This window comes from Callorhinus ursinus, unplaced genomic scaffold (genome assembly GCF_003265705.2).
Source record: "Callorhinus ursinus isolate GAN/ISIS: 27379988/994484 unplaced genomic scaffold, GSC_fseal_2.0 scaffold13, whole genome shotgun sequence".
NCBI classification, from domain to species: Eukaryota; Metazoa; Chordata; class Mammalia; order Carnivora; family Otariidae; genus Callorhinus; species Callorhinus ursinus.
This window is the reverse complement of record NW_027397075.1, coordinates 20,511,642-20,538,237: the sequence shown is the minus strand read 5'-3', so window position 1 is coordinate 20,538,237 and position 26,596 is coordinate 20,511,642. Positions and strand designations below refer to the sequence as shown.

Genomic DNA, 26,596 nt, shown 5'->3' with positions numbered 1-26,596 from the left:
AAGTAATAATCCCTGTGGACCTGGCAGCCAGAACTCAATTAAAGGAAAGTATTAATTAGTTACCCTGCAGGGAAGCAGAGAGCAGAGCGTGCTGTTGTGAACAGGCCATCAGAAGCTTAGATGGTGGATTTCAGAGAGGTGTCCCTGCAAGAACTAGCCATGTGTGTGCATGCACCTGAATCTTACACATGTATGTATTTTATATGCACAATATGTGTACAGGCATATGCACATATAAAGAGGCGGACAAAAATGTTTTAAATGTGTCCAATCAGGATAGAAGAGAAAATTCTACATTGATGTATTACTGTTTTGCACACAGCATTCGGTTAGGCTTAAAATATTGCCCCAGCTCAAAGGATTTTTGCAGTCTTAGTGGGGCTAACTCTCCACCTGTTCTGGAACCTTCCCCCGCTTTGCCAAGCTCATCTGCAAAGGCTGAGAACCCCTGATGGAATTCGAGCCTTGGGAAAGAGCCCGAAGGCCCTAATTATCAAGAACTGCTCCTCATAAAGATGGGTCTATCAGGAGCCTGTCCACACTGTATTAAATCAAATGGAACGTGTGCTATGTTTTCAAAACATCAGTGTATTTCTCTGTTACCTCGTTTAGCTATGTTTCTAAAAGAGAAAGACCCTCCGGTTATCTGTCACATCAGCAGATGGTGTGAGTTCAGAGAAGTCCTCTCGTGCAACACAATCAGGAGATGATTAATTGAAAAAGTCAAAAGGGGGACTCCTGTAAAATGATACATTCATGCCATAAACATTTTATTTTAACTAAAAACATACAGATGGGTATTTACTCAACCATCTTCTGATACACGGCCATGGTTTTCTCTTTGAGATGAGTTTGCAACCTAAATTTCTGCTTTTATAAACCATGCTTAAATTAAAGTCTGGGTTTTGCTTTAAATTTCTTCTAAGTGATTCAAGAACTCAAAAGACATTTATGTAGCCAGCTGGTATTAGACCTTTTCTAGATTCTTAAATTGTTTCCCACTCTATAATTTTGCATTTCCACCTAATTTGGCATCTCTTTTTATTTTTATTTTTAAAAAGATTTTATTTATTTGAGGGACAGAGCATGAGCGGGGTTAGGGGGGCAGAGGGAAAAGGAGAAGCAGACTCCCCACTGAGCAGGGAGCCCAACACGGGACTCGATCTCATAACCCTGAGATCATGACCTGAGCCAAAGGCAGATGCTTAACTGACTGAGCCACCCAGGTGCCCCTCAGCATCTTTTTAAAAAATAACTCATTTTTATCTCATCTTCCCAAAGCATTGGGTTTAGTTGTTAAAGAAACATTAGCTCTCTTTACACAATCCCATCTTATGGGTTTGCATAAGATTTGCTTCTATTTTCTGCGTAATGACAAGTGGCATCACTCGGTTCAGGAGGGAACCCAGCTGACCTGTTAAGTATACAGCTCATGTGCGGGGAGCAAGAGAGCGTGAGTGAGAAAACAGCCGGCATGGGCCACGAGGATCCCAGGTGCCTAGGGCATCAGTAGACATGCCTCACAGGTGAGGGCCACGCAGCAAGGAAGCCGTGCCCAAATTTTGCTGCAACTGAGAGTCACCTGGGGAGCTTTTCGGTGAAACCCAGTGCCCGTGCGGCGCTCCAGGCCCGTTAAATTAGAAAGCCTTGGCGTAGGAGCCAGACATCTGTGTTTTTCTTAGATTCCAAGGTGATTCTGGTGCGCAGCCAAGTTTGGGAACCACAAAGTTAGGAGAAGTTGGGTTAAAAGAGCTTCTACATGCTTCACAGTTAGCTCCGGATTTTCTAGATGTTGGGCGATTTATTTTTTATTTATGGAGGGGCGATTTATTTAAGCCCTGTGAACTTCGTTTTCCTCATCTGCCCCACGGAACCGAGTCTCGCATTACAGGATTGTTGTAGGAATTAAGTGCTATCGGAGAAGAGCATTTCCTGGCACATCCTGGGTACTTGGTAAATGTGAGTTAGGAGGGTGGCTCAGGAATGGGGTGAAATTAGGATTGCTTCCTGTAGGGAGAGTAAGGCATGTGGGTGTTTGGGTCTGGCCAAGCCCCAGACTTACCACGTATACACAGGAGAGGGTGAGTGAAGGGTGACTGAAGGCAGTTTAGCTCCTTTCACCCCGCAGCTGCGACCCCGCAAATCGGACGAGTGGGCGAGGAATCTGCTTCTTGCCTGCTCGGACTGTTCATCGATTACGGAACTTTCTCTCCAGCCATCTGTAGTAACGTACGTTCTTGCCGGTAGCAAATGGCTGAGGTGTGCTCACCTTGCGCCCTTCCGAGGAAGCCCCATGTGTGGAATCCAGAACTCTGTGGCCGCTCCAACTTCAGTGGCCACGGCGGACAGACTCGATTTTCCATTGTCTGAATGTGACTCCCGTTTTGAGTCATGCAGCTATAATTATAGGTATTTTATAACGTTCTTCTTCGGCACAGTCTAAACTGCCTTTTGTTCTCTGTCTTCTGTTTTACTCCATGTACATTATGCATTTTATTCCATTACATCAAATGGACTATTAGAGTCTGAAAGTCCAAACCAGTCCCTGTCTTTGCCCTTTAATCTACGGCACAGGTGGAATATCTGAGCTGCTCTTGTCTATATAATTAGGTTGCAAAGCAGATGATATTTTGCTTTAAAAATAACTATTTCCCTAGCATGCTGCCGTGACCTGATCTTGCATGATACGAAATGGGATAAAAGAGAAGTCACATATTTTATCTTCCCTCATGAGGGTTTTTCCTGGGGACAGCAGAAGGTGAAGAAAATGTAGCGTCCTTGATATGAACAGTTCTTGGCCATGGACGTACCAGAGTCACTGGACCCCCATGAATGGAAATGCTGGGCTTTCCGTAAACACTCATCACCTTTTTTCCTAGATGTGGACATTGAGGGTGGGGCCCAGTAGAGGCCAAGTGAGGGTTAGGACAGTGGTTCCCGAATGTTTCCATCCTACAGGGTGAGCCGATGTGGGGATGCCCAGAGACTGGCCATATGCTCATCACACGCCCCCCGGGACCCAGACCCTGCATCTACTTCCCCACCCGACCCCTTTTCCCGCCTTGCCCCAAAAGTCACGGTTTCCACAACAGCTTCCAGAGGTTTCTGTGTCTGCCTTTGCGGCTTGCCGTCCACGCAGAGCGGGGGAGGCAGAGGGAATTGTAGCTGTCCCAGAAGCAGGAGGAGCTGAGCCACCCTGGAAGGTGGGAATGCAGAGGCCTGAGGAACCAGAGTCTGCTGCTGCCCGGGGAGTGATCTAGAAGCTGGGTCGTGTGCTGGGGGTGCACTCCCCTCAGAGAGTGGGGCGGGGGCAAAAAGGGAGCCTGGTACCCCTGCCGTCTCGGGGACTGGCTGAGTCCACATGGCACAGGGCAAGGGGCACAGGTCTTGAAGGGGTGAAGCCCAGCTTCCCCCTGACAAGGACGGTCATGACAGGGTTCCTGGATGAGAACAAAACGGGGGCACCTGGGTGGCTCGGTCGGGGAAGCGTCTGCCTTCGGCTCAGGTCATGGTCCCAGGGTCCTGGGATGGAGCCCTGCGTCAGGGTCCTTGCTCGGCAGGGAGTCTGCTTCTCCCTCTCCCTCTGCCCCTCCCTGTGTACTCTCTTTCTCAAAATTAATTTGAGCACTTTCTCAAATAGAATCTTAAAAAAAAAAACAAAATAGCTTTAATGAGCTTTAACGAGATACACTTGAGATACAGTAATCCACATATTGTGTAAGTTTTGCCATATGTATATCCACCCATGAAGGCATCCATACAATCAATGAACATAGCCCTCACCCTCAAAACTTCTTGGCTGAAGTGTCTTTTGCCCTTTTTGAAATTGTTTTTGTCTTAAAATTAAGTTTTGAGAGTTTTTTATGTACTCTGGATAAAAGTCCTTTATCACAGATATATGTTTGGCAGATCTTTTCTCCCAGTCTGTGGCTTGCTTTTTTATTCTCTTAACCATGTATTTTGAAGAACAGAAATAGTCAGTTTTCACGAAGTCCAGTTCATCTGTGTGTTCTCTTATAAATCACGTTTTTGGTTTCATAGTTAAGAAATTTTTGCCTAACCCAAGATCAGAAAAGTTTCATGCTATGCTTTTTTTCTAGAAGTTTTATAATTTTAGGTTTTATATTTAGGTCTTTGATTCATTTTTTCAGTAAATTGGGCAATGTATGGATTAAAGGGTTTTTTTGCATATATGTGTATATATTATGGCAATATCTTCAGTCTGATAAAAGTGCTTCTGAAAACCTAACATACTGGTAAAAGACATGCAGTTTATATATATATATATACATATATATACACACACACATATAATTTGAGAGAGAGAGCACGTGCATGTGAGCAGGGGAAGGGGGCAAAGAGATCTCAGGCATACTTGGCACTGAATGTGGAGCCCACGGCACGGCTTGCTCTCACAACCCTGAGCTATATATAATGGTTCCAGTACCATTTGTTATAAACACTATTCTCTACTAAATTACCTTTCTTAAAAATTACTTGTACATATTTGTGTGGCTCTGTTTTTGGACTCTGTATACTCTCCCATTGTTCTCTTTACACCAGTACCACACTGTCTTGGTTTATGGTGGCTTTTTTTTTTTTTTAAGATTTTTTTATTTATTCCTTTGAGACAGAGAGATAGAGAGAGGGAGAGCAGGAGCCGTGGGGAGAGGCAGAGGAAGAGGGAGAAGCAGACTCCCTGCTGAGCAGGGAGCCTGACGTGGGGCTCGATCCCAGGACCTGGAGATCATGACCTGAGCTGAAGGCAGACGCTTAACCATCTGAGCCACCCAGGTGCCCCCGGTTTATGGTGGCTTTCCTTGAAATCAAGATCTATAAAGAACTTCTCAAACTCAACACCCAAAAAACAAATAAGTCAAAAAGTTGGCAGAAGATATGAAAAGACACTTATCTGAAGAAGACACACAAATGGCTAACAGACACATGAAAAAATGTTCATCATTAGCCATCAGGGAAATTCAAATCAAAACCACACTGAGATACCACCTTACACCAGTTAGAATGGCAAACATGGACAGGGAAAGAAACAACAAATGTTGGAGAGGTTGTGGAGAAAGGGGAACCCTCTTACACTGTTGGTGGGAATGCAAGTTGGCACAGCCACTTTGGAAAACAGCATGGAGGTGCCTCAAAAATTTAAAAATAGAGCTACCCCATGAGCCAGCAATTGCACTCCTGGGTATTTACCCCAAAGACACAGATGTAGTGAAAAGAAGGGCCATATGCACCCCAATGTTCATAGCAGCAATGTCTGCAATAGCCAAACCGTGGAAAGAGCCGAGATGCCCTTCAACAGATGAATGGATAAAGAAGATGTGGTCCATATATACAATGGAATATGACTCAGCCATCAGAAAGGATGAACACCCAACTTTGACATCAACATGGATGGGACTGGAGGAGATTATGCTAAGTGAAATAAGGCAAGCAGAGGAAGTCAATTATATGGTTTCACTTATTTGTGGAACATAAGGAATAATAACATGGAGGATATTAGGAGAAGGAAGGGAAGAATGAAGCGGGGGGACTCAGAGGGAGAGATGAACCATGAGAGACTATGGACTCTGAGAGACAAACAGGGTTTTAGAGGGGAGAGGGGAGGGGGGATGGGTTAGCCCGGTGATGGGTATTAAGGAGGGCACGTACTGCATGGAGCACTGGGTGTTATATGAAAACAACGGATCGTGGATCACCACATCAAAAACTAATGATGTATTGTATGGTGACTAACATAACAATAAAATTAAAAAAAAGCCTTGTAATCAGATACTGTACTATTAGCCTTCCAGTTCTGTATTTATTTTTTAAAAAGTTGTTTTGACTATTCTAGGTCCTTTGCATTTCCATATAAATTTTAGAGTCGGCTTCTAAACTGACTTTGTACCATCACTTTCTACCAAAAAAGACTGCTGGGATTTTCATTGGGATTACACTGAATCTATAGATCTGTTTGGCGAGAATTAACATCTTAATGATACTGAGTCTTCTGACTCACGAACAGTTTCTCTGGTTTTTAGGTCTTCATGAATGTCTCTCAGCAATATTCTGTAGTTCTCTGTGTATAGATCTGTCTATATGCTGAATTTTTGCTGAAGTATTGCATATTTTTATCCTGTTATAAATGGTATTTTAATTTTTTTAAAAGATTTTATTTGAGAGAGACAGAGAGAGCACAAGTGGGGGGAGGGACAGAGGGAGAGAGACAAGCAGACTCCCCGCTGAGCAGGGAGCCCGATGCGGGGTTCCATCCCAGGACCCTGAGATCATGACCTGAGCCGAATGCAGATGCTTAACTGAGCCACCCAGGCACCCCTGTAAATGGTATTTTAAAATTTCAATCTCTAGTTGTTTGTAAATACTGTGTAGAAATACAGGGGCACCTGGCTGCCTCAGTCAGTAGAGTATGCAACTCTTGATCTTGCGGTTGTGAGTTCAAGCCCCACATTGGGCAGGGAGCCTACTTAAAAAAAAAAAAAAAGTTGATTTTTATCTGTTCATCTTGTATCTTGCAACCTTGCTAAGCTCTCTTGATTCGTTCTTGTTGCTTTTTTTTTTTTGTGGATTCTGTTAGATTGTTTATGCAGATGATCATGTGAGTCTATAAATATAGACTGTTTGACTTCCTGCTTTCCAATCTGGATACCTTTTCTGTTTTCTTGATTTATTTTATGGCTACAACCCCCAGCACAACACTGAATAGAAATGGTGAGAGTGGACATTCTTGTCTCATTCCTGATTTTAGAAGGCATTTGATCATTTACCATTAAGTATGATGTTAGCAGTAGAATTTTCAGAAACTATCAAACTGAGGATACTGCATTCTGAGCAGTATTTTGCTGAGAATTTTAATCAGGAATGGATGTTGAATTTTGTTAAATGTTTTTCTGCGTCTGCTGAGTGAATCCTATAGTTTTTGTTTTTGTTTTTAGTTAATATGGTAAATTATATTGATTTTTTTTAACCAATCTTGCATTTCTGGGATAAATCCCACTTACTCGTGGTGTAAAGTCCTTTTTATATGCTCCTAGATACAGTTTCCTAGTGTGGTTCTCTAATTTGTTTAGAAATTTTGCATCCATGCTCATGAGGGATATTGGTCTTTTTTTTTTTTTTTGTCTTTGTTATATCTTGATCTGTTTTTGGTATCAGGGTAATTCTGACCTCATAGAATGAGTTGGAAATATGCTCTCCTATTTAATTTTCAGGAAAAATTTGTGTAGAATTGGTATAGCCTTTTCCATTCTTATACTTTATCATTTCTTAAGTGTTTGGTTGAATTCACCAGTGCAGTCATGTGACCCTGGAATTCTCTCTCTGAAAAGCTTGTTAACTGTTGTTAACTACAGATCCTATTTCTCTAATGGACAAAAATCTATTCATCTTACCTGTTACTCCTTGAAGGAGCTTTGGGACTTGACGTCTTTTAAGACATTTGTCCATTCTTCCAATCGTCTAATTGACTGGTGTGATATTTCCGTATTATCTTTTATATCTGTAGAAACGGTAGCAAGGCCATCTCTTGCATTCCTGACATTAGTAATTTGTGTCTTCTCTCCTTCTTTCCTGATCAGCCATTCCAGAGATTTATTAAAGAACCAGCTCTTGGCTTCATGGATTTTCTCTATTGTTTTTACTTTTCTATTCCATTGATTTCTGCTTGTATGTTCATTCTTTCCTTTCTGCTATTTAATCTTTAATTTGCTCATTTTTTTCTTATATCTTAAGGTGGAAGTTGAGATCATTGTTGTGAGACCTGTTTGTTTTTTTAAAGATTTTATTTATGTATTTGACGGATAGAGACACAGCGAGAGAGGGAACACAAGCAAGGGAGTGGGAGAGGGAGAAGCAGGCTTCCCGCTGAGCAGGGAGCCCGATGTGGGGCTCGATCCCAGGACCCTGGGATCACGACCTGAGCCGAAGGCAGACACTTAATGGCTGAGCCACCCAGGTGCCCCGAGACCTCTGTTTTCTAATCGAGGCATTTAATGCTATAAACTTCCTCCTCCGTACTTCTTCAGTGATCTCACAAATTTTCATTCACTTAAAAACGCTTTCTAATTTCCATTTTGATTTCCTATTTGACCATAGGTTATTTGGAGCTGTCTTGTTAAGTTTCAAAATACTTGGGAATTTTCTAGATATCTTTCCATAAGGACTTCTAATTTAATTCCATTGTGTCAGAGAACGTACTTTGATGTGAATCCTTTAAAATTTATTTAGACTTGGTTTATGGACCAGAATATGGTCTGCCTTGGGAAATGTTTTATGTGTATTTCAAAAGAATGTGTATTTTGCTGTTGTTGGGTTGAGTGTTCTATAAATGTCAAGTAGAACAAGTTGGTTGACTGTGTTTTCCACATCTTCTACATCTTTCCTGGTTTTCTCTCTACTTGTTATATCAATTCTTGAGAAAGTGTTATTTGAAACCTGCAACTATAATTATGGACTCACTTATTCTTGGAGTTCTATCAGGTTTTGCTTCAAGTGTGCGTAAATATTTTTGATTGTTAGGACCTCTGATGAATCATCCCCTTTATGAAATGTTCCTATTTGCTTCTATTCACATTTTTTGTCTTCAGTTTCTTTTGTTTAATATTGATATAACCAGTTCAGCTCTCTTACAGCCACTGTTTGCATGGTATAGCCTTTCCCACTCTTACACTTTTAATGGATTTTTTCTTTATATTTGAAGTACATTTCTCATAGGCAGCCAATAGTAAGGACTCGCTCTTTTATCCAGTCTGACCATTTCTACCTTTCAAATAAGAGTATTCAGACTATTTACATTTCATGTAATTATTGACATGATTTGGTCCAAATTCTTATTTTTCCATAGGTTTTCTATTCAACTTATCTGTTCTTTCTTTTCCTTTGCTTTTTTTATCTGCCTTTTTTGGATTTACTGAATATTTTTAATAATTTCACTTTATATCCTTTGTTGGCTTAATAGCTGTCACTCTTCACTATTTACTGATTACTTTAGGGTTTATAATATACACCTTTAAGTTATTACGGTCTGGGGGCTCTGGGGTGGCTCAGTTGGTTAAGTGTCTGCCTTCGGCTCAGGTCATGACCTCAGGGTCCTGGGATCGAGCCCCACATCAAGCTCCCAGCTCAGCGGGCAGTCTGCCTCTCCCCCTCCCTCTGCCTCTCCTGCTGCTTATGCTCTCTCTGTCTCTCTGTCTGTCTCTCTCTCAAATGAATAAATAAAATCTTTTTTTAAAAAGTTATCACAGTCTGCTGTCAAGTGATATTATAGCACTTCATGAATGGAGTAAGAACCCTACAGTGGAGCGCCTCCATTTCCTCACTTCTAACCTTTGTGCTATTGTCATCGAACTTTCAGATTTTGCATATGTTATAACCCATATATGACAATGTCCTTAGTTTCGCTTTAGCAGCCAATTATCTTTCAAAGAGATTTAAATAATAAGGGGGAAAGTGTACATTTATTGGCATAGTTATCATTTCCAGAACTCTTCATTCCTTTGTGTATATCCTCTGTGGGTTTGCTTTGGTGAATTCTTCCAGCTTTTTTAAGTCTGAAAGAGTCTTTATTTCCCTTTTGCCTTAGAATGATACTTTTGTTGGATATATTATTCTAGGTTGACAGTTTTCAGTACTTTAGAAATGTTGCTTCACAGTCTTCTCACTTGTATTATTTCCAACAAGAAAGCTGCCAAATCCTTATCTTTAGTCCTTTATATGGAACCTGTTTTCCTCCTCTGGCTGTTTTTAAGATTTTTCTCATTATCACCAGTGTTAAGCAGTTTGATTATGATGTGCCTTAGCATAGTTTTCTTCATGTTTCTTGGGCTTGGGGCTCATGGAGCTTTTTGGATCTGTGGGTTTTATCAAATTTGGGAAGGTCTTGGTTGTTATGTCTTAAAATATTTTATCTCTACTGCCCTCTGTGTCTTCTCCTTCATGGACTCCAATTACACACATATTAGGTCACTTGAAATTGCCCTATAGCTCTTTTTTTTTTTTCTACGTTTTTATTTTTAAATTTTTTTCTGTTTCATTTTGGACAGTTTCAATGACTTTATCTTCAAATTTACAAGGCTTTCCTTATGTAATGTGTAATCTGCCATTGATCCAGTATATTTTTCAACTCATAGTTTTCAGCTCTGTACAGATACAGTTTTTTAATTATCCCATGTTCTACTTAACTTGTTAAACATTTGAAATACTGCCATAACTGGGTTTTTCATTTTTGTTTTTGTTTTTTGAGAGAGGGGGAATGCGTGTGCAAGGGGGTGATGGGGCAGAAGGAGAGGAAGAGAGAGAGAATCCCAAGCAGGTTCCACACCCACTGTGGAGCCCTGCAGGGCTTGACCCTGAGATCATAACTTGAGCCAAACTCAAGAGTCAGACACTTAACTAACTGAGCCACCCAGGCGCCCCTGAAATACTGTCATAACTATTTTAATGTCCTTCACTGTCACTATCTAATATCAGTCAGTTCTGCTTGGTTTCAATTATCTTTTCATTATGAGTCTCCTTTTCTTCTTTGCATGCCTTCTTATTTTTGATGGATGCTGGACATCTCTGTATTTTGTAAATCTTCAGCATTGTTTTGGGATACAGTTATTTGTAAACAGTTCAATCCTTTCTGATCTTGCTTTTAAAAGATTTGGTAGGTGGGACCTGGTCTATGTTTATCTAGGGCAAAGTGTTCCCCACTGCAGAAGCGAGACCCTTCTGGGTCCCCACCCAATGCCCTGTGAATCTAAATCTTGAGGTTTCTAGTCTGGCTGTTGGAAACAGGCATTATTCCTGGCCTTGTGTATGTGCTATGTGCTGTCACCTCTAAACCTTCCAGGTGGCTAACTCCCCAGCATGTGTGGTTCCCTCACATGCCTGTACTGACCAGTACTCAGTTGAATATTTGAAGGGATCTCTGCAAATCCCAAGTTCTCTTCTCTCCGGTACTCTGTCCTGCCAGCTGTTGCCACCTTGGTCTCCCTGGACTCTCCACTCTCTCCCCTCAATTCTGACAGTCTGCTGCATTCCCCCTGAGCTCCCCATCCCTGAGGTGCAGGGAGTAAGGCAGTAAGCTGGGACATAAGCAGTGATGACCTTCTTTGTTACCCACTTCCCAGGGATCACTGTCCTTTTTACTGCCTGATGTCTACTGTCTTAGAAACAGTCACTTTATACATTTTGTTTTTAGATAAGACCATTGACCTTGTCCCTGTGACTTCATCTAGGCCAGAAGCAGAGGTACTCATGAGCAAGTTGCTTAACTTTTCTGAACTTCTGTTTTCTCATCCATATTTTAAAAAAGAACAAGAATATTCAGCTTACGGTTTTACTGCAGGAACTGAATGAGAATGGTGTTTGTGCAGCACCTGGCACTTGGTAGATACTCAGCAAATACTTGGGTTTTTCCCTATCTCTGCACCTGGTTGTTACTTCTTCTTGATTTTACCTTGGGGTATCAACCTGATTGCTGGCTGAGCTTTCAGTCAGGGGCTCTGTGATGATCAACCAAAGCACATAATCTCTCCTGGGCTATTCAGATGCAACTCGATCAGTTTCACAATTCTATCCAAAGGTCATGTAGGTCAAACTTTATCCTCCTCTTATTGGACATTTACCTTCTCTGAAATCTCCTCCAATTCAACCTACAGGAATTACTCATTTGTTTATAGGATGAATGTCAGTAGGTTTTAGGTCGGTGACGCGTGGTGGACAGAATTCAAGAGGACCATGCTATTCGCATCCTAACATGATTTTGTTGGGGTTTTCTACTAAGTCATGAATGTCAACCTTTTCCTTCCCCTTTTAGTTTTCCCTCAGACTTCCCAAGGAACTACCTGAAGGACAGACGAGCATTTGCCAGAACTTAACCACCTCTCTCTTCTCTTGTCTTCTCTGTGTCAGTGTCTGGAGGCCGTAGCCGCCTGCACCTCATTGACCTCGGCAGCTGTGTGAAAGCTCTTAGCAAAAATCGGGAAGGAGGCTCAGGGCTATGCCTCTCACTGTCTGCTCTGGGCAATGTCATCCTGGCTCTTGTCAACGGCAGCAAACACATCCCCTACAAGTAAGTGACCCTTCCACTGGATGAATGGGCCTGGGGTAACATGGTGCCAGGGCTGGGTGTGGGACTCTCAGTCCAGTGACATCTTGGGAAGATGCACATGACAGAGGGATAGTCTGGACCGCACTGTGAGTTCTTTGCCCAAACAGCCTTCGCTAACGATTGTGTAGCCCATGATCTTTCAAATTCAAAAGCTGGGAAAATACTTCCATTTGCTCCAATCCTGACTTCAGGCTGCTCAAGTCGGAGAGAATAGGAAGTTCTCTCGGTTGGGGTCTCCAATCACAGTTGCTGCTGGTAGATCATTGCCACCATCACACAGATGTTTTATAGTAATGACAGCGAAGGGTGGAGGATTGAACTACCCTTCCGTTAGGAGCCGGCTGTCCTATTTAACCAATAAAAATACAGGATACTCAGGAAAATTTGGATTTCAGAGAAGCAACAAATAATTTTTTAGTGGAAGTATGCCCCCGGTATTGCACAGACGTTTGGGAATCCTGTATTTTACCTGGCAACCCTACTTAGGAGAGCTCCTAAAGCTTGGCATTGCCACCCACCATCCCGTGCAAATGTTTACTCCACTCCTCGGATCCTTTCCCTCCTTCTGTTATCCTCCGAGAGGATGAAATTAGAGCAGCTCCTATGTCTGGAATGGCCAAAGCCTGGCCATGTCATCCGTGCCCATGAATGACCCAGCCAGGGGCCACCCCTCACCACCATCACCTGACTCTGCTCTGCCCCTGAACAACGTGGTAATGGTGCTGGGTGCCCCCTGCTTGTTCAGGCCCTTGCCAAGGCCCAGCGGCTCCCCTCACGAGCTGTCTGAACCTTCACGCGCCACAAACTGTCACTTCTAGCTATAGTCTTCTCTGCGTCACAAGGATACGAGACTCAGAATGGTAGGTGTGTGAAAGTTTTTTGTAAAATTTAGAACGCTGTAGCCAATAATGAGTAATGATCCTCTGGTTGAGCCTACCCACATTTACTTCATGGGAAGAACGCCTGAGGAGTTGCCATGAGGATGAAGCAAAGGTGCATGGTGTCTTTTTTTTTTTTAAAGGTAAAATCATGCAAAATCTAAGTCACTGTTGTGTGGGAGGAAAAATATTAAGTCGGCCCCTTTGTTCTATAATGAGTGAGATTCGGGACGAGTCCTTGAATCCTTCTTCCCCTCTGCCTGAAGGTGATGCCCATGCTGTGATTTACTTCAGGAAGACCATTCATAGACTGATTTTAGGAGTTTAAATAGTAGGTATAATCCTATCCGTCTCAACTCCTGAAATTTGGAAACTTCGTTGGATAAACCCAGAAATGGTTTTCCCAGCCCTCGTGAGGACCCTTTTCTTTGAGAAAAAATTTCAAGTTGAAGGTTTATAAAGTTTTATTCAGTCTCATTTCTGCAGTTGAATAAATTCAACCTGTAATTACAAGAGAGAAAGGGAGGGACGGAGGAAGGAAGGGAAAAGGGAAAAAAAGAAAGGTCTGCATTGGTACTGTCAGGGTAGAAGACTTGGAAGGAAAGCGTAATGGCCTCAGTTGGTTTCCCTGTCCATAAAAAGGGAAACATGTCTATTAATGTGAGAATAGATCATGGTGTAAACAAAATTCAAAATACCATGTTCTAGGTCACTGATTATATATCTTCTATGTCTCTCACATTTCTGTGGAGTGACACGCTTTTAGGATTTCAGTAAATACTTGTTGAACTGGTGATGGGGGGCTGGATAGGAGCACGTGAAATGACTTTTACTTCAGAGAAAGTAACTTCCTTTTGGTTCTAGTTGAATTTCATTGTAAACATACAGGGAAACATCGAGAACTGTTTTTAGTAGTATTTGGAGGGCAGTTGTTAAATGAAACCTATGCAGCACCAGCTAGTCATGAGAACCGGACACCTGCTCCCTGGGGAGGGCTGACAGTGTGTGAACCCTCCACCCCACCCTTCCCTGCTTCACCTCCAGTTTTCTTCCTTCGCATGATAGCCTTGTGGGAGTGATGATTACATTGTTTGTATGTGTGAAGTAAGCACAGACTTAACATAAACTCAGTGTCTGCTCCAGACCTAGAGTTGTCCCACTGTCAGGACCCTCCTTGAGATCTTGTGAGGCCACCCATTGCTCGGTGCTGGGAAACATGGCGGCCTGGCCGTCCTCCCCCAAACACTCGTTTACCAGTGACTCGTCTAGTGTCCCTCAGTCCCTCATGCCCATCTTTGTGTTTGAGCCTTAAAAGATGCTTGCTGTACTAGCACCTCAGCCTTGGTGTATATTCAATATTTGGCCTCTGCAAATCACCTTTGCAAAGTGATTCGTCGACTAGGACCTCTCTTTTTTCAAGGTCCGGGAAAAGAAGGCAAAGATTTACTCAGATCCCCGAGCCAGGATCTGAGGCTCAAACTGCATCAGTTTCCAGGGCTCTGAGACCTTGGCAGCACTGAACCCACTTTGCCAATCCACTCCCCCAGCCTCATCAGCTGCCTTTGCTGTGCATAGCAGGGGGCCCTCAGCACAGCGGGAGGCCTCAGATATCCTTTATCAATTCAGTCAAGGCTCTAAAGCCACATTACGCAGCATTTTGTTAGCGCACTAAACACCTTTCACGTGTCAGACCTCATCTTTTCTGGGAGGGAGGGGAGGTTTCCTGCCCTGGCAGCTTTCTCTCATTCTTGCTCACTTACAGCTAACACCAGAGAGACGAAACTCCACATGCCTAACCCCTCCCCACCCCTCCAAAGCCACAGAACCCCACTACCTCTTCATTTGTCACCCTAGACAACTCGGCGCTTGGAACCAGCATTACTTGTGTTTGCTTCTGGGAAATTAACTGGAATGTGCACGGAGGGGATACCGCCTGTCCTCATTTCTCTTCATCATCCTCTCAGACTATTTGTCATGTGAACAAGCTCGAATGTGAGTCTGGAGTCATTACCCATCCCAGACACTCCCGTGGGCACCTTAGGGGTGCTCTGAGTGGTTTTGACTTTGCAGATGACTTTGCCTTCGTAGATGTCAGGCAGGCACGGATCGGGCTCCCAGCCTCAGCCGCTACCCAGCACAGGCTTGCCGGCTGGTCCGAGTGCTATAAATCAATCCTGCGTTCAGAAGAGCATGCAGGGGAGGCCGGGAGACCACCAACGACTCCAGCCCCCTCTTTAGTTCTGCACTAGCAGGCTGTACCCATTTGCTATTATCCCCCCCGCCCCTTCCTGGGTACCAGTGTAATAGGAGTCTTCCCATTTGGTAGATGAGAAAAAAATAGGCCAAGGCATTAACAAATTCCCATGCCAGAATCCAGTATTACACACACCACTGGATCTGGTTCCCAGAAGGGCTACCGCAAGGATCTGTCCATGTGAACTTAGCTTTGGTCTAAGTGCTATCATGTCCCAACTGATCTGCAGGACTACAGTCTTTCCAGAGACTTGGACATCCTAACTACCACCCAGTCTCTCGATATAGAATTTTTGGTCCCTTTTAGATGTTGTCCTATGAGGGGTACAGACCCTTAGGAGACATACCCTCCGTACTGAAGTGTCTGTTTTCATTTACAACTGTTACTCCATTTGGAGAAAGAATTACTTTAATAGGCCAAACGATCTGTTTGCTGATTTGCCAACAAGATGCTTGTCCTGTTTCCAAACACCAGATATTTTATAATGTCTTGGTTTCCATTTAACAAGAGGTCACGGAAGATCATTCCGAGACACTTTTGTGTTGTGTCTGAGACTCTCTTCCCGAGTCAACTTGAGACATAGCTCTGTATTACAGTCCCACGAAGGAGGGGATGCTTGATGCTTCTCTTCAACGGGTTTGGTCTGTAGTTCCAACCAAGACCCCCTCCTTGTTTATTTGCATCGGTCACTGGCCTGTCTGGCGTCACTGAACCTTCCCCTTCTCTGTGGAGAATCTGCTGGTGGCAGCAGGGGGCCTGAGGCAGGCTGTTGGCTTGCAGGCTGGAGCTCACGATAACACCACCACGGAGGCCACGGCGAGAGGCCTCTACTCCACAGAAGCAACGAGGAGCCCACCATCAAAGTCTGGGATGGGAGCACGTCTCCTCCTCAGGCCCTTGTGAGGTCAGGAACCAAGGTCATATTAGGAACGGGCCAACATCAGAGCGGCCCATTCAAGCCAGCGAGCCGCCCTGGAAGCTCAAAATGAAGTCTGTGACTTGTGGAGAAATGACATTTCATTAACAGAGGCAGCTTTTCCAGAATGTCCACACTTCTCATCTGTGACAGGGTGTGGTGTGGAATATGGGGGTGGTGCCAAGGGCCGCAGGCCTAAATTCAGAAGGCCTTTCCAGGACTTGCTTCCTGGTCTTGAGAAATATTTTCTCCTAGTAGCCACTTGGATAGTCTCTGGTCCTCCCAAACCAGAGACCCACTCGGTGTCTGCGAAACTCGGGAAAGGCTCTATGGATCGATATTACCTGAAGTATTATTTCCCCGGTTCACACGGGAGATGAAAGGTTTGTTTAAACGTGTATTATTTATACTTAGTATAAAATTAAATAGATATTTTCCACGAAAAATGTAAAAGAATAACAATTCTCCAGATTTACTGAAGATAGCACAGAATAGAAACTCTAAGAATCTTCCTGTGAGCACACGCGCGTGCGCATGTGAGTGTGTGTGTGAGAGAGAGACACACATGCGTATTTAGCAACCTTTAAATGTACATTAATGCTGTATTACCTCCTCCTGATTTAGAGGGAGAACATCAATTTAGAACTATTTGCACAAACTCCGGGTACTGGTTTATAGCATTCCCTGTTTAGAAATAAAATAACTAAAGTCTCAGGTTGCCAGGCAACCATAGCAATGATAATTCTTATATTGCTGCTTCAAAAAGTATTCATTTTTATACATTTTAATGACTGTTAGGATGCAGAGAAAGTGGGTCTGGAAAAATCACCAGGACGTAGACACCCCCCCTTTTTTTATGAGATTTGAACATTCTTTCGTTTGTTCTTCCCTCCTAGCTCCATTTACTTCCCTGGCCAGTGGTATCTTCATATTCAATTACGAGCATTTCCAGAGACTGATATTATTTTCTTAAGAGTTGAGGCAGCATGACCAGGAAATGAAGTCTGCCAGGTTTATCCAGAAGCACGCAGGTCACTTGGGGAGAAATCGGCTGGGGCCACAAGCCCTGGGTGCAAACATCAGTCGTTTCTCCACTGGTTTGGCTCCCAAACTCTGTACATCCCCCTTTCTGTTCTCGAGAGGGCCATTTCTTGCCCCCTCGTCTGTGGCTTATCCCCACTGGATTATGGGCCACGTGCTTGCAGGACTGGGTAGAAATGAGGAGACGATCTCATTTCCCTCCTGGCTCTTCAGGAGGTTTCCTTCCTTTATGTGCAGTGCCAGGGATTACTAACAAAACCCTCTCCCCTCCAGATTCTGAACCAATTGGCAAATAGTTACAAGAGTATGACTGGGAATTAAAACCATCTATCTGCTTAATCCTGGCAGAGTGCAAGGAGGTCCCCTGTCCCTCCACAAACCAGACGCTAGGACCCACCACGGGCAGAAGCAGGCCTGCAGGGCAGTCGTGTGGCTCAAGTGCCGGAGAGAACATGTGACTTGCAGGGTGGGAGACGGACAGACAGACAGACAGACAGACAGTGTTGGGCTGGACCTGCTCAGGCCTCACCGGTCAGACCTTTCTTGTGCTGTAGCAGGAAGTGAATAAAAGGGCAGAAAGAAAGATGGGAACTTTTTCCTCAATCTTTCCAAGAGGATAGAGGTTCCTAATTCGTGGACTTGCTGGGTCGCAGGGAGAAGCAGCACATCATTTCCGATACTTATTTTCTGGTTCTCCAGCAACGTCCTGGGTAGTTAGCATGGTGCATGAGTGAGCCCAAAATTTGGCTGATTTCATAATGGGAGCATAATGATGACAGCTCATAGTCGTTGTTCTCCGACTGTGCCTCGGAAACTGTTCCAGATGCTTGATGGGCATCATTCCGCCGACAGCCTGACGACATAGGCACTATTGTGAGCACACGTGTTACAGATGGGAACCCGGAGACAGGAGGGATAAGTCAGTTGGCCACGTTTGCACAGCTGGTGGGTGACAGCCCGCTTCCCTGCCCCACGGTGCCACCGCTTCCTCACACGGTGTCCGGAACACAGGGGCGCTCAATCAGTATTGGTTACAAGAGCAGATGAGCTAAGACAGTGGGTCCGCTGCATCTGCAGAGCTCAAGCGTGTGTCGTCGGTTGGAAGTGAAGGCGTGGTTCCAAGGAGGGGGCCCGGCTGTGGCCAGCTGTGCAGGCAGGGACAGTGTCCAGGCCCTCCGCTTTATGGGATGGCCACGGCGGGGCAGGCCGACTCCCGGAGCCTCGTGGCGTGAGCAAAGTGGAATGGGGAGGGTGGAGGAGGGAAGGGGACCCATGCTGCTGAACCCAAATCAGAAATACCCAGTAAGAGTGTGGGAATGAGTGAGACTCCCCTCACTCAGAATCTGGACGCAGGACCTGAGGTGGAATGTCGGACAACAGGGCTTGGGTCGACCTCCTTAAATGGCTCTCAGAGGGACTCCCATTCTGGCCAGCACCTACTGGATGGTCTCTGCAGAGTGTCACAAGGCTTTTGTCTTTCTTAATTTCTGTGCTCCTGCCTGACAGTGTGTGGAGCCTTTTCATTGGCCCAGTGATGGGAGAAGCGGCAGATTCCGTGATGCTCTCTCAGGCCGCAGGCCCCCGGGACGCCCATTAGCCCCCTGCCCCACTGGCGGGCTCCAGCAGGAGAAGGGTGACCGGGTTCCCCTGCCGGGCATGGCCGGCCGACAACAAAGTTTCCAGCCCTCTCTGGAAGTTTCTAGGAGGTGCGTGGAGGCATTTCTGGGTGAAAAGATCTGTCAGAATAGGAGAGGTTATCACCCAGCCTGCGTCTCGAAGTTCTGAGGGGATGAGAAAGGCAGGGAAGGGGTAGGTTGGAGGGGAGGGTGGCAGCTGGCTACAGGGCACGGGATAACGAGCTGCCTCCAACCCCCCACCCCCCACCGCCAATAAGAGCAGCTGTGGGCCTTTCCATAGCTGGCCGGCCAGGGAGTCAATCTGTCAGCTAGAACTTGGGAAGTTGCTTCAGGCTTGGCTCCCAAAGAACTGTGTAGTCACATGCCTGTGGTTTCTGAAAGCTGGTCTGCAGCAGGGGCTGGGGGCCCGGCGCTGGGACGTGAGCCCCGGCGTGGGTCCCCTCGCCCGTCCCCCCACCCCCCTGCTCCCCTGCCTCTGGCAATCACCCATCTGTTCTCTGTATCTGAGTTTGGGTTTTTAAATTCCACATATAATTAAGATCATACAGTATTTGTCTCTCTCTGACCTCTTTCTTGTAGCATAATGCCCTCAAGGGGTACCCATGTTGTTACAAAGTGACAGGAAATAACTTTTTAATGGCCAAATAATATTCCATTACACGTATACGCATGAGAGCATTGTGTGTGTAGGCGTGTGTCTGTGAGCGAGAGAGAGAGGGAGAGGGAGTGTGTATAACATTTTCTTCATTTTTCCATTGATGGACACTTGGCACCATCCTATCTTCCTTGATTTTGAAAAGCCAAATGGATTGTAATTACCTTTTGTTAAAATGGAAAGCTCATAACTGGATGTTATATGCAAACAATGAATCATGGAACACTACATCAAAAACTAATGATGTAATGTATGGTGATTAACATAACATAGTAAAAAAAATGGAAAGCTCATAAATTGATTCAATGAGAGTGTGCACCTAATATATGGGTAGGATTGCTGCGGGATACAGACATTTAATTTAAGAGCATCCAACCCTATGTACTCCACACAAAGAGAGAAGTAATGGCTTGAGGACATGAATGTCTCTACCTACAACTTCCCTCAATGAGTCCAACAAGCCTGAGGGTGAGTGGGAGTTGGGGGTCAGATGCTACTGTGCCCTCAGTTGTATCTGGGTATCCCACTGACCAGGGTGGGATTCAAATCTTTAAAGATGCAGACTTTTCATGTAATATGGCCCTTAAATATAAGGTGAGTCCTTTTGGTGCTCAGCCAGAGACCATGATGTGTTCCAACACTGAAACAAAACTTGACCATGTTGGGTCTCACGAGAGAAGGGTTTTCTTCCAAAGAGATTTTCAAGACAAAGCCGGATGATACAAATTTCACCCTACACTTCCAATCCCAAGTGATACATAGAGTTTAACTCCATTCATCATGGAGCTCAGTGCTGCTCTGATCAGCAAGGTGAATCCTGACCCAAAGGACCTGGCTAGTGGTTTTCAGGGACTGATTTTGTTCTAAGTCAAATCAAGGCTAGCAAACATATAGGAAATAATTTGGAATACTCAGAATATTTGTAAGTTCTTCTACCCATGTAGTCCTTCATTCACTCATTCAAAAATATTTATCAGACCCCTACGATATGCAGGGCACTGGGGATGCAGCAGAATAACACAGGTGCTCTCCCTCCTTGGGCAATTTACGCTCCAGTGCACTTACCAGGTCCGACCCCTGATAACACACGAGTACCGAGTGCTCACCCGCCACCATGGGAAGGAGGGCCCGAGGCTAAGGGAAGCAGAAGGACTGGAGTGAAGGCTGTCTGGGCAGATGTGGTGACTCAAGCCCTCTGCTCGTCTACACCACTCTCTCGTTCCCACACATGGCGGCTTTGTCAAGTGTCCCACAGCCCATCCTTGAAACACCTGAGCCGTTTGAGGCTGCCCCGTCATTGGCCGCAGTGATGTAGATCCTGCCTGACGCAAATCATGATAAACTGCTGAGCCAAATGCAGGACTCCGAATCCACTGCTAATTGTTACCTTTAATGATAACTAATCACCATATCTCCAGTCATGCTGGCACTGGAAGAAAACAGCCAAACTGGGTCATTTGGGGCCAGTGCACAGAGTGCTCGAGATGCCCCTGGGCACCCAGAGGGCCCCGTGAGCGCTCAAGGGTGGCCAGATTTAGGCACAATTAGACATTAGAAGGGATGGAGCATACAAATGAGTTGCGGCTTAATTCATTAAGAAACTGTCTTGAACGTTAACAGAGCTTCAATCAGAGTATCCAGCCATAAATTCTCACCTGTTTCACAACTGGTTCAGGCTCAGTTGAGCATTAATAGATTTTTTTTTGTCCATGCAAATGGGATAATTTAGTTCATGTGTAATTGAACAATTTTCACATAGTTATAGTCATGGAGCAGTTAAGTTGTATGAAATTGTCTAATGTACCAGTAATTCTTCAACAGAGAGCTGAGTTTCATTTTGATCTACTAAAGAGAGACTGGAAGGAACTGGAGGTTATAGTAAATTTGTTAATAATTTGAAGGATAGTCTATTTTAAGAGACTTGACAATATTCAGTCCTTTGGGGGCAGCACCCACCGTGGCTCTTCATTTTTGTTTGTCTGCACCAACTTTCTCTCACCCTACTCCTAGCAGCAAGATCAGGACAAATTGTGGTGGTGCAGTGGTGGTGGTTCTAGGTTTGGGGTGACAGGAGGGTTTGGGCCCCCCATTTATGAGCATACATTTCCTAGTTCTGTGCCGATCTGCCAGTTTTTCTGAGCATTACAGTGTGTGTGCCCTCGAAGCCCGTGTCAGCCCCTTCCCACCGCGCATCTGGCTTCCTGCTCCCAGGTGCCTGGCCATGTGCACACAGACTCCTGCACCGAGGACCAACTGCAGGTGTTTTTGAGAGTGTGGAAAGCACTTGTATGTCGTTTTCAGAGCAAAGTTCACTACCCTTCGCTCGGGGAAAAGGTCATACGCTGCTTCCTTCTGAGGATGCTCTTTGGTGAAGGCAGGGGAGACAGCAGTGTCCTGGCCCTTGATACACCTGCCAGAATGCCCTTTTAAGAGGAAATCTGATGGCACCCCCCTTCTGGAAATCCTGCAGTGGCTTCTTGGCAGCTACAGGATGGAGTTCAAACCCTTTTATGGCCCATGAAGCTCTTCATCGTTTGGGCCACACCCACCTTTCCGATCTGGGAAACTGCCTACAGGCTCCCAAACCCCCACACCCTTTCCTGGCCCCCAGGCTGTGTACACGTTACTTTTTCTGCCTACTAATGGCCTTGTTCTTTCATTCATTTGTTCGTTCATTCATTCATTCATTCAGTGACTAGTTATCAAGAACATGCTATATTCCATACAGTGCTGGATCCCCTTATTCAGGTAGTGACTTTCTGCTTATTTCCCCAACGTGTTTTCATTGTGAAATCTGCCATATACACAGATGTAGAAACACATCTGCCCAGTCTACGAACTAATGAATAAAATACCCGTGTGCCCACCACCCATCTGCCCTGTCTACCAACTAACAAACACCCGTGTGCCCACCACCCAGGTTAGGAAGTAGAACATTTACAAGGCCCATGTGCTCTTCTGGGACTATGTCACCCTCCCACCTTTCCTGGAGGGGACCACCTCACTGAATTTTGTATTTATAGTCCCCTAGCTTGCCTTACACTTTTACCACCTAAATTTGTGTCCATAACAATATATACTGTTTAGTTTTGTCTGATTTTGAACTTCACATAAATGGAATCATACTTTCTCCTTGGTTCTTCTTGAACTTCTTTTTTTCCAACCAATATTTCATTTCTGACATCCAATATTGATGTGTGGAGCTATAGTTTATTAATTTTCTTTGACGTAGGATTTTCCATTGTCAGAGGATATCAGAGTATTGGTTCTTCTGTTGATGGATTTCCAAGAGATTTTTAAAAATTGGTTGTTGAATTTTGTCTAACCCATTTCTGCATCTAATGAGATGATCATGTGGTTTTCTGCCCTTAATCCTTTAATATGGTAAATTATATTAATCAATTTTTTAATATTAAAAATCCTTGCATCCCTTCCTGCTTATTTTTCAAGGCTTACCTCAAATATTATCTCCTCTTTGAAGCCTTGTCTGATCTCCTTTCCTCTCTCCCGCTTCTTTGTTCCAAAAAAGTTGTTTCCCTCCTATAATCCCCTGCGGCATTCTGAAGGTATTGTATTATGGGCACTGATGTTATACCTTAATTATTTGTTTGCATACTTATCTCTCCCATCATATGAACTCATCAAGATAATGACAGTCTTTTTTTTTCCAGGTTCCTTATTTTTGCACTAATTTGCATTAAATCAACCTGATTGAAACCTTACGTTTTTGTTAATTGAAATATAGTTGACGCACAATATTACATTAGTTTCAGGTGTAGAGCATAATGATTCAACAAGTCTCTACGTTATGCTGGGCGCACCACATGTGTAGCTGCCGTCTGTCACCACACAATGCTATTTCAGTACTGTCTGCTATATTCCCTATGTTGTGCATTTTATCTCCATGACTTATTCATTCCATAACTGGAACCCTGTATCTCCCGCTCCCCTTCACCCATTTTGCCCAGCCCCCATCCCAGCAGTCATCAATATGTTCTCTGTATTTATAAGCCCGTTCTGCTGTGGTTTCTTTGTTTTTTTTAGATTCCACATATAAGTGAAAATCCTATGGCATTAATCTTTCTCTGTCGGACTTCTTTCCCTTAGCATAATGCTCTCTAGGTCCACCCATGTTGTTGCAAATGGCAAGATTTCATTCTTTTTTATGGCTGAATATTATTCCATTGTGTATATACACCACCTCTTCTTTATTTATTCGTCTGTTGATGGACACTTGGGCTGCTTCTGTATCTTGGCCATTGTAAATAATGCTGCCATAAACATAGGGGTACATGTATCTTTTCGAATTTTTTTCCTTTGGGTAAATACCCAGTAGTGGAATTACTGGAATATATGGTATTTCCATTCTTAACTTTTTCAGGAAGCTCCATACTGTTTTCCAAGGTGGCTGTACCAGTTTGCATTCCCACCAACAGCGCACGAGAGTTCCCCTTTCTCCACATCTTCACGAACACTTGTTGTTTCTTGTCTTTTTTAGTCTAGCCATTCTGCCAGGTATGAGGTGGCATCCTCATTGTGGTTTTGATTTGCATTTCCCTGAAGATGAGTGATGTTGAGCATCTTTTCATGTGTCTGTTAGCCATCTGCATATCTGTACTGAAAAAATTTTTATTTAGGTCCTCTGCCTACTTTTAATCAGATTATTTGGGATTTTTTTCATGTTGAGTTGTGTAAGTTCTTTATATATTTTGGATATTAACTCCTTATTGGATATGTCATTTGCAAGTATCTTCTATTCAGTGAGTTGCCTTTCCATTTTGTTAATGGTTTCCACTGCTGTGCAAAAGCTTTTTATTTTGGTGTAGTCCCAATAGTTTGTTTTTGCTTTTGTTTCCCTTGCCTGAAGAGACATATCTAGAAAAAGGTTTCTATGGCTGATATAAAAGAGATTACTGCCTTTGTTTTCTTCTAGAAGTTTTACGGTTTCAGGTCTCACATTTAGGTCTTTAATCCATTTTGAGTTTATTCCTGTGTATGGTGTAAGAAAGTGGTCCAGTTCCATTCTTTTGCATGTAGTTGTCCAGTTTTCCCAGCACCATTTGCTGAAGAGGCTGTCTTTTCCTTGTTGTGTATTCTTTCCAACTTTGTAGTAGATTAATTGACCATATAATCCTGGGTTTATTTCTGGGCTCTCTGTTCTGTTCCACTGAGCTGTGTGTCTGTTTTTGTGCCAGTACCATACTGTTTTGATGATGACAGTTTTGTAGTATAGCTTGAAATCTGGGATTGTGATGCCTCCAGCTTTATTCTTCTTTCTCAAGTTTGCTTCACAGAGTCTTCTATGGTTCCATAAAAATTTTAGGATTATTTGTTCTAGTTCTGTGAAAAATGCCATTGGTATTTTGATAGGGATTGCACTGAATCTATAGATTGCTTTGGGTAGTATGGACATTTTCACAGTTTTGATTCCTCTAACCCATGAGCACAGAATGTCTTTCCATTTGTGTTGTCTTTAATTTCTTTTATCAGAGTTTTATAGTTTTCAGAGTATAGATCTTTGCAGTAATCAAGAGGCATTTTATTCTTTTGGTGCAGTTGTAAATGGAATTTTTTTTCTTAAACTCTCTTTCTCTCACTTCATTCTTAGTGTATAGAAATACAACTAATTTCTGTATGTTTGTTTTGTATCCTGCAGCTTTACTGGATTCATTAATTACTTCTAAGAGTTTTTTGATGGAGTCTTTAGAGGAATGCTACTTCTTCAGTAGCAGATACAAGTCAGACATCTGCCTTCAACTTTTGGTGGTCTGCCTCACAACCCGGATGGGGCTTTATCCTTTGTCATGATCGACTTTCTGCAGTGGGTAAAATGACAGACTGTCTTGTGTAAAGCCCAGGAAAGTGCCTGCAGGCCCTTCCCATTTCTGGTTTGTTGAGCCTCCACCACCATAGGGAATGGACAGGTCCACAGCCCAGAGCCCTTGACAATCAAATTCTAAAAAAGCAAACCTCCCCACTTCGTTGCTTACTAGAATAATGAGATCCTTCTTAACAATTTCCTTTGGAAAAGGAGAATAGCCACCTTTAAAAACCATACAATTCCAGGCACGTAGGTGGTGCTGTCGGTTGAGCATCTGAGTCTTGGTTTTGGCTGAGGTCATGATCTCATGATTGTGAGACTGAGCCCTGTGTCAGGCTCTGTGCTCAGCACGGGGTCTGCTTGAGATTCTCTCTCCCTCTCCCTCTGTCCCTCCCCCTGCACTTGCTTGCTCTCTCTCTCTCAAATAAATAAATCTTTAAAAAATTAATAAAAAATAAAAACCATACAATTTGACCTTTCCAAAAGCCAAAGGCTCTCCTCACCAAAGTCATTTATTTGAGCCTATAATTTGTAAAATGCAAAGAGCCACATGATTATTCCTCAAAAGCCTTCTGGATGGAATCTGAATCACCCTCTTGTCATTAAGTCCTCTGTTCAAGGATCCATGTAAGGACCCACTTCACATGGTCGTGGAACCATAGGTGTTGTCCTAAAGCAATCAGTAGCAAAGTTGCCACTTTGAGTATTTGTTGAGTGCAAGTCCTGTCTATACAATACAAACATTCGCTTTTAATCTTCACATGAACCTTAGAGAGAGATGCTATTATTCTTCCCTTTCTATAGATGAAGACAGACACAGAAAGGCCTGGCAAATCACCAGCTGTCACAGGTACAGAAACTGGTAAGCTAGGATTAGAACTTGGGTAGTTGGGCTCAAAGCTCACCCTTCCATTCCCCGCGTCATTCCCTAGGGTGTGGCATGATGAAAACACACAGAGGTAGACCAGATGGACCTGGGCTCAGGCCTCAGCTCCAGACTGCCTGCCTGTGTGACTTAAGGATGTTTAGGCTCCATCTGTATAATGAGGAGAAGGTTCAGGCTTGTTGTGAGGAAGTAACGCACAGGAAGGTGTTTGGTGCTCAGGGAAGCGCTGCGAGAATATGACCACGATCTCCCAAGTCTCTTTCAGGGTCATTATCAGGCCTTTGGGAGTCCTATATAGACCCCAACACATAAGGAGCTCAGGCTCAGGATTTGACTGTGATCTCAGAGCTCAGTTGTGTTTTCATCGTGATACCAGTGAGCCAGAAGTTCCTGTTGGCC

At 43.9% G+C, this 26,596-nt stretch overlaps 1 protein-coding gene across 2 annotated transcripts in view; it reads left to right on the top strand.

The window, feature by feature from the left end:
- The window catches only part of KIF26B (kinesin family member 26B), a 444,580-nt gene that overhangs the window by 362,715 nt on the left and 55,269 nt on the right, over positions 1-26,596 (top strand). For both annotated transcript variants that reach the window (XM_073899899.1, XM_073899900.1), the window contains one exon: positions 11,911-12,070. In XM_073899899.1, the coding sequence (XP_073756000.1) occupies positions 11,911-12,070 (160 nt within the window). The remainder of the gene's footprint in view (positions 1-11,910; positions 12,071-26,596) is intronic.